This window comes from Stegodyphus dumicola, chromosome 2 (genome assembly GCF_044657685.1).
Source record: "Stegodyphus dumicola isolate Sdum_Otavi_A_Nest chromosome 2, ASM4465768v1".
In the NCBI taxonomy this organism is placed as follows: domain Eukaryota; kingdom Metazoa; phylum Arthropoda; class Arachnida; order Araneae; family Eresidae; genus Stegodyphus; species Stegodyphus dumicola.
Window position 1 is genome coordinate 93,387,270 of NC_140769.1, and position 19,688 is coordinate 93,406,957.

Genomic DNA, 19,688 nt, shown 5'->3' on the forward strand with positions numbered 1-19,688 from the left:
TTCATGTTAAAACAGATTCACGTGGATTTAAAAATAGACACGTGATTTGAGCATATTTAATTAGAGACACGTTTCCTGAAAGCCTGTGAAGAAAACTTTCAGCAGGTAGAGATGCTGTAGAGTACTTTATTGATGACTTTTTTTGTGCTGGTAGTAGAAGAAAACTTAGCCCATAACAAATTTTTTATATGGATGGCACTGAACTTTTTTGGCGATGTTTCCCGAGAAAGACATTTGTGACAAAGTAAAGAAAGTGCACCATCAGGTATGAAAGAAGCTAAAGAAATAATTACTATTTTGGTAGGCAGCAATGCAGCTAGAACTTACAAATGTAAATTAACTGTAGCGGGTAAAAGCACGAATTTCAGAACTCTGAAAAGAGTAAAATCCTTACCTGTGATTCACAGAAATAATAAAAGTTCCTAGTCATTGAAACAACTTATGACTGAATGATTCATGAATCATTTTGTTAAAGATGTTAGAAGACATCGTAACGGTGTCGGTTACTATTAAATTGCAAGATTTTACTATTCTTAAACAACTCCTCTGCACATCCAGATGCAACCATTTCGAATGTGATGATGTCAGGGCCCTTTTTTGTCCCCAAATACATCATCATTGATCCAACCAATGGATCAGGGTATAATACACAGTATTAAATGCCACTACAAATCAAAGTTTCCAAAAAAAAAATTCTTTCAAGAGATCATCCTGTTTCACTGTGGGATTATGGGGGGGAAAAAATTCACCATCAAAGAGTGCATCTGCTAGCAGAATCGTGGAATTCTGTTTCCCAAACAAAATTATTAATTGATTAGCATAATGTATGGCCATCTGTTTATTGAAACTGAGAGCAATGACAGTGAATCTTATAGTTGTAGAGATAGTGCAGTAAAAGTTAAGACAAGAGAATTGCTTGTGTTATTTGAAAGAAAGAACAAATGAGGAGGCTTTAGAAGAAGATATCATTAAATGGATGATGTGTCCAAATGTGTCATCGCTGGCATATCAGATGACTGATGATAAAATTGTTGGCTATGTTTTGAACTCAATACAGGAAACAAGAATAAAGCAGGAAAATGATTTCTATATTGACAGAGATAGTGAATTTGATAAGAGTGAAAAATATCTTTTAGTAAAGGTTTGGAAATGGTGAAAATTACCTAAAATATTTAGGACAACAGAACTTTATCACCGAGCAAGGGATTATGACTATAACATTTTAAAAAAATTTTACTCTGGAGCATCCTAAAGTTTTTAAGACAAACCTCTTTCAGAAAAATGTCATGTAAAAAATGAAATATTTTATGCATCATTAATGCCCCTTATTTTCATATGTCTTTATCGTATATGTCGTTATTTATTTTGTTCTTGTAGTCTAAACATTATGTAATTTATCTTTTTTGTCCTGGAATCCTGAAATCTGCACAACCTCTGGTTGCAGATTTGTGGTCTTCTACTGTATAACCTCCATATCTGTAGCTTAAGAGCATTCTTCTTATTTATATAAAAAACTGTTTTGTACTTCTTGCTTTCATAATTCTTTTCAAATTTTTGATAATATAAATGGAGCATCATCATGTAAGTATTTAAATGCAGAGGAAATAAGAAAACGTGTATTTCAAACTATCTTTATGGAATCTTTTTTAAAATTTCTTATAAACATATTTATGCTATAAATTAATACTGTTAATCAAATTTAATGGTAATATATTTTTTTATTAAATACAAAAAATAATTTTTAAAACTTTTATTATTTTGTATAGAAATCAGTCTATTATTTTCCCCAGTTTATGTCTCTGGTAATTTACCAGTTGGAGGATTAAAAAAAAATCTCGTGGACCCCATGACTTCCTTGTGCGACCTGTTAAATTATAAACAGTTTTTGCTGCACTTCATTTAAACTTATATGCTCGAATTTCATTAGCGATATACTTCTTATTCAGTAAATTCAGTTCTCATATCAAGACAAGGCAAAAATACATAAAAACCCCAAATACAGTTTAAAAAAAAAAAATATGATTTAAGTTTCTGTGCTAAAACAAGCAATTCAGCCAATGTGCAAGAAGACCAAATTTTCAATACACGAAATTGAAATTTAGCTTTTGGTTCCACTGTTCAAAAAGACATTGAAGTTGGTGCACCAACTGGCTTAATTCACTATTCTCCTAAGAGTTTCAAATGTTACTTAATGGCCGCTTTGTTAGGCCTAGCGGCATTTTTAAATTATTGATACTTCTATAACTATTGCATGCAGGTTAACTTAAGGCATAAAATTCGTATGTGGAAAAGAACAATAAAACCAAAAATGCACAATTTATCAACATATAAGAATAAAAATACTGAGCTCACTGAGCTGGGTAACAAATTGGGAATGTACTCACACACATTTGGTGTGGCTGATTGTAAAGACAAAGGAAAAATCATAAGCTATGTGTTATAGGAGTCTCTTATGTAAAATTTGAACATTCTGCAGCGACTCTTTTTTTTTTTTTTTAGTTATATAAAATACATATGTGCAGACGTCATGGAAAATTCTCTTCTGAATACATTTTACAATCTATTTTGGAAAAAAGGTCAAAATGGGTATTTTTATTGATTATAAGGAGTTTTTTTTAGTTATATAAAATACATATGTGCAGACGTCATGGAAAATTCTCTTCTGAATCCATTTTACAATCTATTTTGGAAAAAAGGTCAAAATGGGTATTTTCATTGAAATATTATACCAAAATTTTTCATCATTACAATACTTCCTTTACATCCCACAAGGAAGTAAAAAGTTGGATTTACCATCATGTTTTATTATTAAAGTATTAGTTATTAATGCTGGATCTCTAAAAGATGTGGAACATTATAGGTTATTCACTGCTACTGATTTCTGCCTTTTGTTATGTAATTGTGGATGTGAGGAAAATTGCTGTGGAAGTGGCAAACTCGTAGGTATTGTATGTGACTAAACAAAGCTTATGATTGTGCTGATGTCCCAATTGATGCATCAGATTGACTTAAACGATTGTGGGACATCACATGCACACGTCAAGAAATTGCATTTGCGGTTGGAATGCCATGCTATTTAGCAAGCATTTGTTAGACTAGTGTTGGCTTAGCCCACTGCTTGCCGAAAATCTTTTTTCTCAGCAATAGGTATGTCAACTTTGACTGTTTTGAAGTAGAGGAGCATGTTAGTTTGGGACTGTTTAAAAAAAAGGGGGAGGTTTAGTACATATGCACATAGAAACTTCTTTGAGTTTGAAAGTTTAATGATTAACAAGTTTGTGACCAATTCCAACAAAGGCTTGGGAGGAGAAAGGGTTAAGAATTTGATTGTGGTAATGTTACATGTTGATTTATGATCAGTAGGTTTCTTAGCCAGTGGAAGAGAGAGCTATTTGGAACAATGTTGCTGTCTGATTTGAATTTGATCGATAATTATTATGATTCTTGTGCGTTGTGCATTTCGTGCAAAATGGTCTCTTGTATTTTTCTATAAATATTTTAAATATTAAATCTCTGCACAGAAAAGCTTATAAGCTGTAAAAGAGGTAGCTGAATGTATAACTACTTTTATTATGAGTATGGAGATGAAGGAAAGAATCTGCATTAGAAAGATAAGTAAAAATGGACTTAATTGCATCTAAATATCTAGAATGTGAGAATAACTTGATTTTGTGTATAAGAAAAGGACAAACTGATGGGTTTGAATGGTGTGAAAAGTGAAAGAGCATGATATTTGTAGGAATGTGAGAAATCTGGTTTAACAAGTCATTTGAGTATTTGTTATATGTAAGGATTATAAGGAGTTTGTTTGGAATGTGTATGAATGAATGTGTCATTCCTGTCAGCCATTGTCAAGACTGATGGAGACATACATCAGAAAATTGAGATAAAAAGTGTTTATTTCCTTTAACATACCACCATTTAGTTCCTGTTTCCACAGAATGCTTCCTAGAGTTATAACTGTTCTGAAAACAAAGCACAGAAAGGCACCAAATTTGTAATTTTCAATGTCATGTGAAGTGGTGGGTAAAAAATATTTCACCTGTTGCAGGGAGAAGTAACTATACGGATGTGTTTATCAAGTTTATTTTTATTAAAAACTGTTGTGATAAATATACATACCATGTCACTTTCAAAGAGGCAAAAAAATTCTACAAAAATGTAGCTTTAATAAAGAGTATCTTCATTTACTTCTTTCAAAATCATGCCTTTCGTTTTGTGTGCTTTTGCGATTTCTCAATGGCTCTTGGCAGTTTTGATGATGGCAGTAGGCAATGGTAATCTAATATACACAAAAACATAATGAAAATAAAATTTACTTTTAAAGCAATATCATCATTTGTGATGGAGCACATTATTCCAACTGCATATCCTGGTGGTACAAATTGTTTGTTTCAATCAGTATTTTTTAATTGTATGATAGCCCAAAAAATTGCTTACAGAAGGTTTAAAGCAACTGCTCTGGTTGCGCATGGTGGAATCAGTGAGAAGGAAAATTGAGCAAGTGTTATAAAATGCATAATTTGCCTCACCTACTGATTTTTAATTGAGATTATACTAAGAGAGTAAATATGTTGTTTCATACTATGATAGTAGTCAAAAAGTAAGATACATAGTTTTACTAGATACCATATTCTTTTTGTCTATTTATTAAAATTCTAAAGATGGTTTGTGTATTATTGTTTCGATGTTTCCTTGACTTTTTTAAGCAAGGAAAATATGATAAAATGATTGAAATAATGTTATAAATAAATAATAAGAATAAAAAAGGATAAATATATTGGTAATATGAAAATTTACTACACTGTTTTTGCTAATAACTAGCATGCAGTTTTATTCAGGTTTAATTAATAATCAGACTAATATATGTGATAATTTCAAAATACCCTCTCCCTCAAAAATTACATATGTGTGCATTCTGAGAGAAAATTTGATTTATTTTCATGCTAAATATAATGATTTTATATGGGTGTGAATACCAAATGATACTTGCTGCCCTCTGTAGAAAAGGAGGAAGTGAAACTTCGTAAAGATGGTAGGTTGTGATAAGAATCAGTGGCAAATAATTCTTGATGAATACAGAAAGCTTCAAGCAGATCTAATGCATCCGCCTTTTTTTAAATATTATGTAAATTTTCAAAGGCCTAATGCTCAATTGTGCCTTGATTTTTTTTAATTATTATACTTATTATCTCTTAGTAAGACAGCAATTAATTTCTAAAATTTTTTATTATATTTTTTAGAAACCTACAGATGTTGATTTTAAAATAATGGTAACATTTGCACAGTTCTACAGCACGATGTTGGGCTTTATCAACTACAAATTATACAATTCCATAAACATGATATATCCTCCCAAGGTATTTTTTTGTATTTTTATACTTTTTTATACCAGTAATATTGTTCTATTTGCTAACTGAATTGTTTTGACTAATCATTTTTATAATTTTTTATTCTTCCTGCAGTACTGTTATGTTATTTGTTATGAAAACTGTGTATTGTGTATATATTTATATGTTAGCATTTATGTAAAATTTCAATTGGCAGTGGTGTAGATGAAGAGGACAGTGGAAATGGGTGCTTGTTGCCGGATATTTTTCAATATAATAAGCAATCATAGAACTTTAGAGTACTGCACATTCTGAGAGCATGTATTTGCTATTCAGGTTTTAATACTGGCATCGTTTTTAATTACTGATAGAAAAAGAAGTTGCAAATTACGTGTTCATGAAGCAAAGATTGTGTTGTGTTAGATTTAAAATGAAAAAGTTACTTTAATTAGGCTGACAGAGTATCACTTATTTAGGTTTTATTATTGGATAAAAGACTGCATAGTACTTGTCTTCTGTAATGGCCTTGGTGTGTTTCTGCATTGGTGTAAAACAAATGGTTACTGATCTACACATGTGTGCAAAACAAACAGTTTATGATGTAACTGGTTTTCATAATTGTGCTGTGGCAGTCTAGCAGTTTTTCATTGTAAAATATTCGTTATGCTTACTATTCTCAGTTTTCCATCAACAGGGTAGAAAAAGGTGTAATTGATGTTTTAGGCATTAGCAGCAATTGCTGAAGTCTGACAACTAGAAAGAGTCTGTAAAAAGTGAATTTTCTCGGATATTTATGTATTTTCTTTAATAAATAGAATTTCCAATACTAACATTAAAAACACAACCACCTTGGTGCAACTTGATGATTTTTTTTTTTTTTTTTCTGGAAAAAGTTAAAGTTATCGGTTTTTGCTTTAAAAAAAAATCGGAGAATTGCAGAAATTCATGGTTATACAAATTTTAGCAGTATTGTCTGCTAAATGCAGCTTGTCTTTGTCCGTTTAAAAATTTTTAAACAAAATTCTCTGTTCCAGCAGAAATTTTACTGCAATTTCTTCCAGTGCTGACAAATTCCATAAGCACATATTCTAAAATCAATTATACTTTAAAACTAAGTCAAAAAATATAATAATTTGATTATAAAATTATTAGAAAATGGAATACAACAAAAAGACCACATATAAAAATGGGGCTGTTGCTTGACTGAAGGATTGTTATAGCAAGGTTGCCTAGAGTTTGGTACATTCTGAAAATTTGGCAACTTCTACTAAGATGGTTGCGATAGCTCATTAGTATTGAATTTTCTGGCAGGTGTACATTATTTAAAATGAATTGCGTACATAATTGGGCAAAATACGATAATTAATGTGCATATTAAATAATTTCTGTTGAATTATGTTAATATTTTAAATAATTTGCTGATAAAATTGTATTAAATACTGTAATAAGTGCAAGTTTGATATTCGTTCATGAACGAAATTTGCAACAATCCTTCATATTTTCTCTAAAAGAGTTTCAGCTAAGCCTACTGCAAATACGAGATTTCCTAGTTTTGGAAATAGTTGTTTACTGAAGCATTCGAGGGCCAGCATTTTGCTCCAAATCAAAAGTGATAGAAAAAATTTGCCATTTGGATCATTAGTTTATGAGATCGGCTTCGAGTATGTGAACAGGAATTACATGAATATGAGTGCATTAGTTCTAAATGCTACTGTTTTCTGATTTATATCACTAATTTTATTTGCCATAGAATCTAACATCAGTACATCTTCATCACTAACTAATAATATATTTGAGTCGGGTAGTTTCTCAAGCCATAATATTTTGATTAAATTTTCAGACACTTCTGCAGTAGCAACTGATTTTAATTTATGCAAAAGTTGGCTCGTTTTTATGCTGCCAAGCTCAGTACCAAAAATATCAAATGCTTAGAATTCCACTAATATTCTAGTTTTAGCATCTGAATATTTCGTGGCACTGTCATTTGTAATAATGTCTCAAATATTTCTGATGGACTTGGGTTCATGTTCTGAAACTAAATAAATTAAATCTCATTTCTTCTGAAACAATATTACTGATTTTGAACTGGGCTTCAACTCGCAAAAACCGTATTTTTGGCTTTACAGTCCAAAAAGAGGGTATTTTTATACTCATCTATGAAGCTTTGGCGACTGCATCAATTCTTTTACAGTAGTTTCAGAATACTCATTTTTTGTCATTTCAGAAGTAAAAGTGGGTCACCAGTATATAGCCTGTAACATACATATACATTAAATAACCTCAATTATATAAATATTGGATGAATAGCTTGCTGATTCATCGTTTACCATAATTAGTTTTGTTTTCGTGGATGTTTACAACATTTGGGAACAATCAAACTTTCTTTAACCAGAATTCTGCCAATACCACGACAGAGCTACTTCAGAAGACAAGTGCCAATTTCACTTTTGCCATTATTTAGGTATGTGCACTGTTATAAATTGAAGTTAAAATTTTCTATCCTGCACACGTACATATATATCAGCAATTTCTGTTGTAAGTGCATTTTTAAATCTTTCCCGCCTCCGACCCTTCTGCTATTTTTTCAATTTCCCAGATTTCTTCATTTGCTTCTTATTCTAATGTTTATTTAACAGTTGACATATATCCTTACTAATATAAATGTGAATGTGAGTTTATTTGTGTGTTTGTTTGTTACACATTCATGCCTTAATTACTTAACCGATCATCGTGAAATTTTCAAGAAATATTTTGGATATATTAGAAAGGGTTATAGGCAATAAAATGTCTTTGTTCGACTGTTATTAGACAAGCTATTAATTAAAAACTAATTTTCCCTACATTTTTCACTTTGTTTGGGTTTTCCCTATTAAAGGTATTTGGCTATGCGCCAATTAATTTTTTCACAAATATCTATGGAACAGCGGTTAGTTAAATTTCGAGATATATATCCCCCGATTCCAAAAATTCATCGCAATCCATCAATATCATTTTCATCTTCGTATGACTAATCAGCTGAGATATTAATTAAAATCTCTGAAAACGCTAATTTGAATGAGACCCAATAGTGACATTAGGGATTTTTTTTCCTTAGGTCTTCCTGTGTGGGTCGAATAAATTGGTGATAAAAATTATAATTTTTAATCTAATTATCAAAATTTCTCGAAATTTAGAAACTTGTGTCACACTCTGAATGATCAGAACAATGGTGGTAGAACTGTTTTTGTCACTTAATTATTTCCAGCTTAATCTTAGATGAAACAATACTCCGCTTGGTATTGTTAATTCTTTGTTGACAGGTTGTGATTCGAAAGCGACAGAGGAGAGGTAGCTAGTATCCGGTGGACCGTTGGGTTCGCGAAAAGGTCGAAGTTCAGGGATTCACACAGGGATAATCATTTAAAAATTAATAACTTGACTTCTAATTAATGTACCGGCTTGAAACTAAATCAACATTTCGACTTTAGTGATATATTGAATGTTTTGTTTCGTATTTTTTAAAGATCTATTCATTCATGTTATATATTTCTGTTGTTGTTGCTTGAAAAATTGCATTTATATTTTTTACATTTTACTGTGTGCGATAACAACTATTGTTTTATCATTTTAAGGTGCTCGAATGTTCTTTATTTTTAAAAACAACCCTTTGGTCAGGTGAAAATACAAAATATCCGCTGCCTATAGGTATTGAAGAATGGCAGTATTTACTGAAATTTTACACGGAGTGTACTTTTTAAATTCACGTGGAGTTGAAACTTATTTAAGGACATCAACGCGAGCGAAGCCGCGTGTGAAGCTAGTATATATATGTGTGTAAGAAAAATAAGGATTAAAAGATTAAATTAGCAGCGTAAATTAATTTCCCTTCTATATTCTAAAAACAGTAACCTCTATTTGCACTGCATCATTTTGAGACTAATCTATGTCATATGACTCTTACATAATTCTGATGATGTAAATGGAACTAAAACTCAAACAACCAATAGTAATTAAGACACAATAACACGCCAAATAAATTTTAATTCAGAAGTCAAACAACAAAAATCAGCGTTATATTTACAAAATTTTTCACAGGACTAGTTTCGATGGTTTTACCGAACCACCATCCTCAGCTGCAAAACCGCAAATGAACAAGATAGGAAATAATGATTAGATAAGATAAGAAAGCCTGGACAAGAATAAGCAAGTGGCACCATCTCTTGGTGAAACCAGAACTAAAACATAATTTCCTTAAAGGCGGAAGGCAAATTTGGATTGGAATTAAGATCATTAACTAGAACAGAAAGATTTTTATGAATGTGAAATGCCTCTAGAAAATCCAGTTCTCCAATGGAAGATGTTTTTTGAATAATTTTGGCAGCAGAAAAATTGAAAGTGTGATTTTCGGACCCACAATGTTGAGCAACAGAAGACGTCTGTGTTTCCTTTTTTCTAACATATGCCTCATGTTCTTTGACGCGAAATTTTATGGCTCTCTTAGTTTCGCCAATGTAAATTAAACCACTCTGGCAAGGAATCCTATAAATAACCCAGGAATTCATATCCGGAATGGGGTCCTTGAGTATGGAACTCGGAATTTTATCGATGGGAGAATAAACAACCCGAAAGTTAAATTTCTGCAAAATATGTGCAACTTTATAGCTAAATGATGGAAAGAAGGGAATGACAACAGTTTTATAATCTTCTAAAACAAGAGTGTGCCTTTTAGTGTGTTGAGATGAGAATTTTTTAACTGGTTGATTAATAATGTTGGGTGAAAAGCCCCTGTCAATAGCTATTGCTTTTAAATAATTTAGTTCTTCATCAAGGGCTAGTTTGGAGGAGCAAACTTGAAGAGCACGGAAAACATAGGAATAAAATGAAGCTAACTTTTGTTTAGTCGGATGACATGATCTAAAGTGTGGTGGAAGGCAAACCGATGAAAGTTTACGGTAAACCATAGTACTGAAGTTGGATGTGTCACGTGTGACCAGAATGTCGAGAAACGGAAAAGAATTACAAGTCTCAAGTTCAAAACTGAACTGAATAGCAGGATCAATAGAATTCATTGTTGAAAGAACTTTATTTAAATCATCTTTATTACCTTCAAACAGGGTAAAAGTATCGTCTACGTAGCGGAACCATGCTGGGAAGTTTAAAGTTTCAAACAATTTTGATTCATAATAATGCATGTATATATCAGCCAGGATGGGACTGAGGGGCTTCCCATGGCTAATCTCTCAGTTTGCTTGTAATATTTATTTTGGAAAACAAAATGTGTTTGTTTCAAACAGAGTTGAGTGAGAGAAATTAGCTCATCAATTTTGATGCAAGAGAAATGAAATTCCCGAAGTCTGGTTTCTAGACATCTTAATGCACCCTCCACTGGGACATTGGTGAATAATGATTTTACATCAAAAGAAACCATGAGTAAATTACTAGGAGAAATGTTTTAAACCTTTTTTACAAACTCTATTGAATTTTTTATGGTGTAAATGTTATTGTCTAATAGAGTGGAAAATCTAGAAACTAAATACTATTTAGCTAATGGATACGAGGCAGTACCTAAATTTGATACAATAGGGTGGAAAGGAATACCACTGTTATGAATTTTGGGAACATATAATCTGGCACAATTCGCAACAGATGGGATAAGCGAATGTTTTAAGTTGCCTGAAATGATTTGTGAAGATTTGATCGCAGTTTTTATTTTTGAGAAGTCTGAAGGTGAAGGATCTTTAGGTATCGGATTATATGGTCCTTCGCTTAAGAGTTTAGTGACACCATCGATGTAAGTGTTCTTATCCATGACTACTATCTGGCCACCTTTGTCGGTCTTTGAAATGATAATATCCGGGTTAGAAAGAATTTCGCGCATTGTAGCTCTTTCTCTCGCAGTTAGATTTGGTTTCGATAGTTTATTATTGAATTTCACATTATGAGCAATAAGATGCCTAATCATTTCTTTCTGTGAATCTGAAGCTTTACTGAATTTGAAGGCTTTTTCGATAAGAGCCAAAATCTTTGGAATCAAGGGTTTACAGGTTTGTGAGAAGTTAAAATTATATTTTAGAATTCTCTCTTGTTCTTCTGAAAGACTAACATTATAAATATTAACTATTGGCTTGATGTTTACAATGGGAATATTTTTTTAACTACTTGAACTGGAAGACTGTAAAAGAAGTTTTTCGAATTTAACTGCAAGGGTGTTTTTATGACGGTTAACTGCATTCTCCGTTCTAGGCCAAGACTTTTGTTCAAGGGCAGTGAATTTTGGATATGATTTAGCGAGTTCCAGATGAAGCTTATAGAGTTCATGTTCAATTTTGGACAATTGTTGACGTGTATCCCTTATGACGGACCGAAGTAAGGCAAGCTTGCAATTTAACAGAATTCTTAAACGCGACTCGAATGTTTTTGAATAGATTTGATTTGAATAAAATTGGGGATCAATTTTTTACATTTACATTTAAGTAAAAAGTCAAGATGATTCAGAAATTTTTGCCGTTTCAGGCGTAATTTAGTGAAACGATTAACGGGTGAGGGCATGATAAACAATGCAGAAAATCAAACTAAATTAACTAAGCAATAATAAAGCACACACAAAACAGCAGAAAAATCCCTCACTGAAATGAATAGAAAACAAAACGTTTGTAAGCAAAATGCATGAAATCATACAAGCAAAGCACAATATCCAAATATACAAAACATAAACATAACTTGAAAATTGCAAAAAAAGTACTTACCGAAATTCATGCAATCACCACGTGCAAAAAAGAAAGCAAAAAGTAAGCCTGTTTGGAGCTTCTATAATTAAGACACAATAACACGCCGAATAAATACTAATTTAGAAGTCAAACAACAAAAATCAGCGTTATATTTACAAAATTTTTCACAGGACTAGTTTTGATGGTTTTACTGAACCACCATCCTCAGCTGCAAAACCGCAAATCAACAAGATAGGAAATAACGATTAGATAAGTTAAGAAAGCCTGCACAAGAATAAGCAAGTGGCGCCATTTCTTGGTGAAACCAGAACTAAAACAATTTCCTTAAAGGCCGAAGGCAAATTTGAATTGGAATTAGGATCATAAACTAGAACACACAGATTTTTATGAATGTGAAATGCCTCTAGAAAATCCAGTTCTCCAATGGAAGATGTTTTTTGAATAATTTTGGCAGCAGAAAAATTGAAAGTGTGGTTTTCGGACCAACAATGTTGAGCAACAGAAGACTTCTGTATTTCCTTTTTTCTAACATGTGCCTCATGTTCCTTGACGCGAAATTTTAAGGCTCTCTTAGTTTGGTCAATGTAAATTAAACCACACTGGCAAGGAATCCTATAAATAACCCAGGAATTCATATCCGGAATGGGGTCCTTGAGTATGAAACTCGGAATTTTATTGATGGGAGAATAAACAACCCGAAAGTTAAATTTCTGCAAAATATGTGCAACCTGTTTGAAAGCAATAAAGATGATTTAAATAAAGTTCTTTCAACAATGAATTCTATTGAACCTGCTATTCAGCTCAATTTTGAACTTGAGACTTGTAATTCTCTTCCGTTTCACGACATTCTGGTCACACATAACACATCCAACTTCAGTACTACAGTTTACCGTAAACCTTCATCGGTTTGCCTTCCACCACACTTTAAAACATGTCATCTGACTAAACAAAAGTTAGCTTCATTTTATTCCTATGTTTTCCGTGCTTTTTAAGTTTGCTCCTCTAAACTAGCTCTTATGAATTCCTGGGGTATTTATAGGATTCCCTGCCAGTGTGGTTTAATTTACATTGACCAAACTAAGAGAATCTTAAAATTTTGCATCAAGGAACATGAGGCATATGTTAGACAAAAGGAAACACAGAAGTCTTCTGTTGCTGTAAACCCTTGATTCCAAAGATTTTGGCTCCTATCGAAAAAGCCTTCAAGTTCAGTAAAGTTTCAGATTCACAGAAAGAAATGATTAGGCATCTTATTGCTCATAATGTGAAATTCAATAATAAACTATTGAAACCAAATCTAACTGCGAGAGAAAGAGCTACAATGCGCGAAATTCTTTCTAACCCGGATATTATCATTTCAAAGACCGACAAAGGTGGCCAGATAGTAGTCATGGATAAGAACACTTACATCGATGGTGTCACTAAACTCTTAAACGAAGGACCATATAATCCGATACCTAAAGATCCTTCACCTTCAGACTTGTCAAAAATAAAATCTGCGATCAAATCTTCACAAATCATTTCAAGCAACTTAAAACATTTGCTTATCCCATCTGTTGCGAATTGTGCCAGATTATATGCTTTTCCCAAAATTCATAAAAGTAGTATTCCTTTCCACCCTATTGTATCAAATTTAGGTACTGCCTCGTATCCATTAGCTAAATAGTATTTAGTTTCTAGATTTTCCACTCTATTAGACAATAACATTTACACCATAAAAAATTCTAAACCATAAAAAAATGTATATATATGTGTGTAAGAAAAACCTTATTTTTCTTACACACATATATATACATATATATACTAGCTTCACACGCGGCTTCGCTCGCGTTGATGTCCTTAAATAAGTTTCAACTCCACGTGAATTTAAAAAGTACACTCCGTGTAAAATTTCAGTAAATACTGCCATTCTTCAGTACCTATAGGCAGCGGATATTTTGTATTTTCACCTGACCAAAGGGTTGTTTTTAAAAATAAAGAACATTCGAGCACTTTAAAATGATAAAACAATAGTTGTTATCGCACACAGTAAAATGTAAAAAATATAAATGCAATTTTTCAAGCAACAACAACAGAAATATATAACATGAATGAATAGATCTTTAAAAAATACGAAACAAAACATTCAATATATCACTAAAGTCGAAATGTTGATTTAGTTTCAAGCCGGTACATTAATTAGAAGTCAAGTTATTAATTTTTAAATGATTATCCCTGTGTGAATCCCTGAACTTCGACCGTTTCGCGAACCCAACGGTCCACCGGATACTAGCTTACCTCTCCTCTGTCGCTTTCGAATCACAACCTGTCAACAAAGAATTAACAATACCAAGTGAAGTATTGTTTCATCTAAGATTAAGCTGGAAATAATTAAGTGACAAAAACAGTTCTACCACCATTGTTCTGATCATTCAGAGTGTGACACAAGTTTCTAAATTTCGAGAAATTTCTATAATTAGATTAAAAATTATAATTTTTATCACCAATTTATTCGACCCACACAGGAAGACCTAAGGAAAAAAAATCCCTAATGTCACTATTGGGTCTAATTCAAATTAGCGTTTTCAGAGTTTTTAATTAATATCTCAGCTGATTAGTCATACGAAGATGAAAATGATATTGATGGATTCCGATGAATTTTTGGAATCGGGGGATATATATCTCGAAATTCAACCAATCGCCGTTCCATACATGTTTGTGAAAAATTAATTGGCACATAGCCAAATACCTTCTATAGGGAAAACCCAAACAAAGTGAAAAATGTAGGGAAATGTTTTCTTTGAAGTGCAAAATTCAACAATTCATGGAATTTAAAGATAAATCTATTCTTGAGTTCAGTGATGAATAATGGTTAATAGACTTTGCATTTCTTGTCAATATTACAGGTCATCTCAACTATTGCTTACTAGGAAGAGGTCTACTTGTTCATAATCTTGATTACTTTGTGAAAGCTTTTGAGACAAAATTAATCCTGTGGGAAAGTCAGTTGCTAAATAGGAATTCTACTCATTTTCCAAAATTGATGGAGAGTGTGAAGAACTCTACAACATGGAATTCAAAGAATTATGTACAATGCATTTCTAAGTTTAAAGAGAAATTCAAAAGCAGATTTTCCAATTTTCTTGAAAATTAAATGTTCATGAGAATGTCGCCATTTTCAGTAGAGGTTGGAAGTGTTCTGCCCCAACTTCAATAACAATTTATAGATTTACAGTGTGACTTTGCAGTAATATGCAAGTTTCATGAAAATCCGGCATTAATTTACTTTTATTCCAAGTACGGTGACCGAAGAAAAGTATCCAGGAATTCGATAACATGCACTCTTCATGTTTTCTAACTTTGGCAGTACCTACATATGTCAACAACTTTTTAGTAAAATGAAAATCCTAAAATCAAAAACAAGAGCATGACTGACAAACAGACATTTTAGAGGAAACTTTGCGAATTTCAACAACACAGATTAAACCGAATATTGAAGCTTTAATCAAGCAAAAAACAATGTCAAATTTCACAATAAAACTAAAGTAATTACCAGCTCCCGCCAGTAAAGCAAGTTTTTTTTATTGTAAATGTGTTTTGTAACATCATTCTGTACAATCATCTTTATACTTTTTTTTTAGTTAAAAATGTTGCAAAAGATTTTAATTCAATTTCTGTTTGACTTTTGAGAACCAATGTTTATATATACAAATATGTAACACTATCTCTTCGCTTAGAATCAACTGTAGTCTTTCAAAACAAACCTCCCTTTTTCATAAAATTTTTCTGACTACACTACTTTTTGACAGACGTGGCTCATGGATCTTTGTGAATTTATTGATGTGGCCCTCAGGCAAGAAAGGTTGAAGACCCCCTACTCTAAGGGAACAATCAACGAGTGCAACTAGCACACGAAAAGTTTCGCGGAACACTGGTACACCGAAGACATTGATATTCCACATCCCTCATAGTATTTTAAAATTGTACCCCTGCAAGTTGCAATTAGTCCACCAACTCTTATCAAATGACAAAGCTAAGCAATATGGATTCACAAATTGGGCTTTGTCGAAAATCGATGATGATCCACAATGGCTTCTCAATATCTTGTGGACAGATAAGGCTCATTTTTCATTGCACAGAGCAGTCAACACTCATAACTATAGAATCTGGGCAAAGGAGAACCCCCATGCCTATACTGAGGATCCCCTACATTCATCACGTTTAACTGTTTGGTGTGGTTTCAGTGCATCAGTTACTGTGAGACCTTATTTTCTTTGAAGGGTGCTGTGCAAAAGCTGGCTGGAAGACATACTCAGTTACTGGAAAATGCTACTTGCAATTGCAGCAGGAAAAAGGGGATACTGCACTTACTGGAATATAATGTCCTTGACACAGTGACATTCATGCAAGACAAGGCACCTCCTCATATTACAGCTGAAATGAAGGTATTTGTAAGAACTGAAGATCAATTAATTAGCCATCATTGTAGAAATGAGTGTCCCCCCTCACTCGCCAGACTTAACACCACTTGATTTTTAGGTTTATGTCAAGTCCAGAGTGTACTGCAATAGCCCATCTGCTTTGGTGCAGTTAAAGGGTGCCATCTATTGACAAAAATTTTATTTTATTTTTTTCCTTTACCAAAAAATTTTCCCCCTTCATGACAATAGCTTTTTCGCAAACTGCATTCAGTTCTACCAATTCCTACAATATCTATGAATTTTTAAATATTTACAGACTTATGGGACACCCTGTATATATTACCAGCAATGCAAAAGTCTTGAAATTTAAACTGCTTTATTTACATTTTATTGTGTTATACTGATCCATTTAAAGTTTTTATATGTTTATGCAGATATGATTCATAATTTCATATAGGTTCTACATATATTTAAAGCATGAAAGAATCAGAATTAGCAAAATAGATCCTATTTGTGCATATAGCTGCTGTCAAATCTAGGAGTAAACTATAGATTGGAAATACAATATATTTTGTTATGGACCAGTAATTATTCAGCTTACTTCTACATTTAATTTATGCTGACATTTCAGCACACTTTCTGTGTAATATGCAAAATTTATATTGTAGAAAATTAGTTTGCAAGATGATTTTTAATATATAAGTAGAACTATTTGGTAAAATGTATGAGCTGAAAATGTTTTATTTTCTAATTTTTATGTCTTATTTTCTTGCATATAGCTAGCAATGGAAAATATCCCAAATAAGGAATTGTTAGAAGGGGAAGATGACTATACAGAGGTAAAATTTGTAACATTTCTTAACACAATTTTTTGTAGCTTATCAATAGATTTATTTACTAAGTGAAACTTTTTTAGTTATTTCTAATTAAATCATTAGTATTATTTTAATATTTTTAATCAGTATACTAACTTCAGTCCTGTAGAAAATCTAAAGCTGATTTAATCAATTTAGTGACTAAGCGACCTTGATCTTTTTTTCTTTTTGTTTTTTGAATTATTATATTCAGTTATGAACAAACTTTTTATGTGTACCTTAAAACATAATATACATACTGTTTGTAGTAAGATTTTCTTTTTTGAACTTTGAAATTCAAATACAATATATATATATATATATATATTTTTTTTTTTTTTTTAAGTAAGCGATAAAGCATTTAATCAAAAGTATATTAATATGTTGCTTTTATATCACATTATCAATGCGTTATTTTGTGTGAAAAGGTAAATAAAACATAGCAAAATTTTTCTTCTTGATAATATAGTATTTTTAAAGGGCTTTATTTGTTTGCAAGATGCTGATAATAAATTTTGTTAGAATTCAAAATTCAGTTAATTTCAGTATTCATTAGCAATTCCTTCTTATCAGGGTTGCCACGCTACCTGGAAAACCGGGAAAAGTCAGGGAATTCGAAAATTGACCAAAATATTCAGGGAAAAGTCAGGGAATTTAAGTATTTTTGTCAAAATCTGGAAAAGTCAGGGAAGTTCATACAACGATCTCGCCAAAAAAAGTGATTTTTGCGCCGACGTCGGAAGAGAGAACTTTTTTCGCGAATTATGTATCACATGAGTGTCATTCGGGTAGCTGGCATAGAGCCAATTTTCGCAGCTCCAATTTGATTGTCTTTTAGAAAGGCAAAACAACTTTCCCGCAACTTTTGGTTTCCAGTATTCTCAAGAATCGCATGTGCAGTGCATGAACTAAAGAAAGTACCTGTTCTCGTATAAAACAAAATGGGTTTAATCCTAGTATACGGTACCATGGAGGTTAGAATCAAAGAATATGTAGTGTAAAGAAGGAAAACCTCTCTGCATCAGACGTGGCTGTGGCTCCGTTCCATCATAGAGGGAAACAGCTGTGCATGTGTGATATATCTGTCGCCAAAGATTGAAACCGGTGTCGAAGTTCGAAGGTCACGTTATCAAGAGTTCATAAAATGAATATCATTTAAAATTTCTTTAACCACTTGCGCTAAAAAGACGTGCAATGCACGTCGAGGTGCTTTTGTCTCAAACCGCGAGCAATGTGAACACCACGTCGATAAGCATTTATCGAAAAAATGAAAATAATGTGGTGCACACGTCGCCTAACAACGAGATTGTTTATTTCTCGAGTTACAGCTCTGGATTGCACTCGCAGATGGGGAGCGGCGTAAATGAGACACTTTACCGCTTGTTATATTGTAGCGCACTGCACCGCAACCATGAAGTTTAGTCTTAGTGCAAGTGGTTAAACTCTAAAGGAAAAGGAAATATTTTTTGGCGCAAAAAAAAAAAAAAAAAAACTACGAAAATCCGTTTTTAAAATTATTGCAAAAAATCCAAGAAGAAACGCCCTTTGATAAAACGTTTCATCTTGGATTTTTCGCAATAATTTAAAAATGGATTTTCGTAGTTTTCTTTTTGTCAAAGAGCGTTTCTTAACACATGTTTCTCAATTTCCTGTACACATCGTGGAGAGGGAAATTCTGGCCGCCAGGTTCCATCGCCAAATCCCTTGGCAAATTTTCCCTCCGCATTCAAGTGGCGTAATAGCATTTTACTTGTATGGAACCTTTTCTTCTTTACATAGACGTTCTTTGGTTAGAATAATAATGGGATTTGGCGACATCATGATGCGCAGTAAACGGGTCATTTTGGTCTTGGCGACAATTTTCAAAATCGTGCCAAGGCCTTACCATATACTAGAATTTTACCGCAAAATCTTTTTAAACCTTTTTTTTTTTTTTTTTCTTTTTCTTTTTAATAAATACCTTGCCATTTTGCAGTAAAATAAAAAAAAAGTAATCAGTCATCTAGGCTAGCCATGTAATATAACTATATTCGCTAAAATATCGTTGATTATTATAATTAAATTTTTAAGTATTTATTTTTATGTTATTCATATAATTTAATGTTGCTTCTTCCCTTTAAACTTATTTATTATTAGTAAATAATATTTCCAAATTTCAGGAAATTTTCTCTGGCATAATCCTGAAATTAATTATAGCAGTATGATGACATACCATCACGAAATTTAATGCACATATTTTTTCCTTATGTATGCTGCGAAATAAATATAAAATACCTCAATTTATTAAAATAGATTTCTTTCTTTCGTTTAGCTGCAGAATGTCTGCAAAAAAAGCCTTATTTTATTCCAGATTGGGAAGATTCTAATCTTCAGATTCTTCAGTGGAGAAAACAACAA

At 32.2% G+C, this 19,688-nt stretch overlaps 1 protein-coding gene across 2 annotated transcripts in view; it reads left to right on the top strand.

Annotated features, from left to right (window-relative positions):
- The window catches only part of LOC118196070 (pescadillo homolog), a 97,048-nt gene that overhangs the window by 54,887 nt on the left and 22,473 nt on the right, over window positions 1-19,688 (top strand). The window contains exons 7-9 of one of the 2 annotated variants that reach the window (XM_085810907.1): window positions 5,244-5,360; window positions 16,297-16,461; window positions 17,217-17,276. In XM_085810907.1, the coding sequence (XP_085667033.1) occupies window positions 5,244-5,360; window positions 16,297-16,461; window positions 17,217-17,276 (342 nt within the window). The remainder of the gene's footprint in view (window positions 1-5,243; window positions 5,361-16,296; window positions 16,462-17,216; window positions 17,277-19,688) is intronic. The other variant, XM_085810908.1, reaches the window with a different exon arrangement.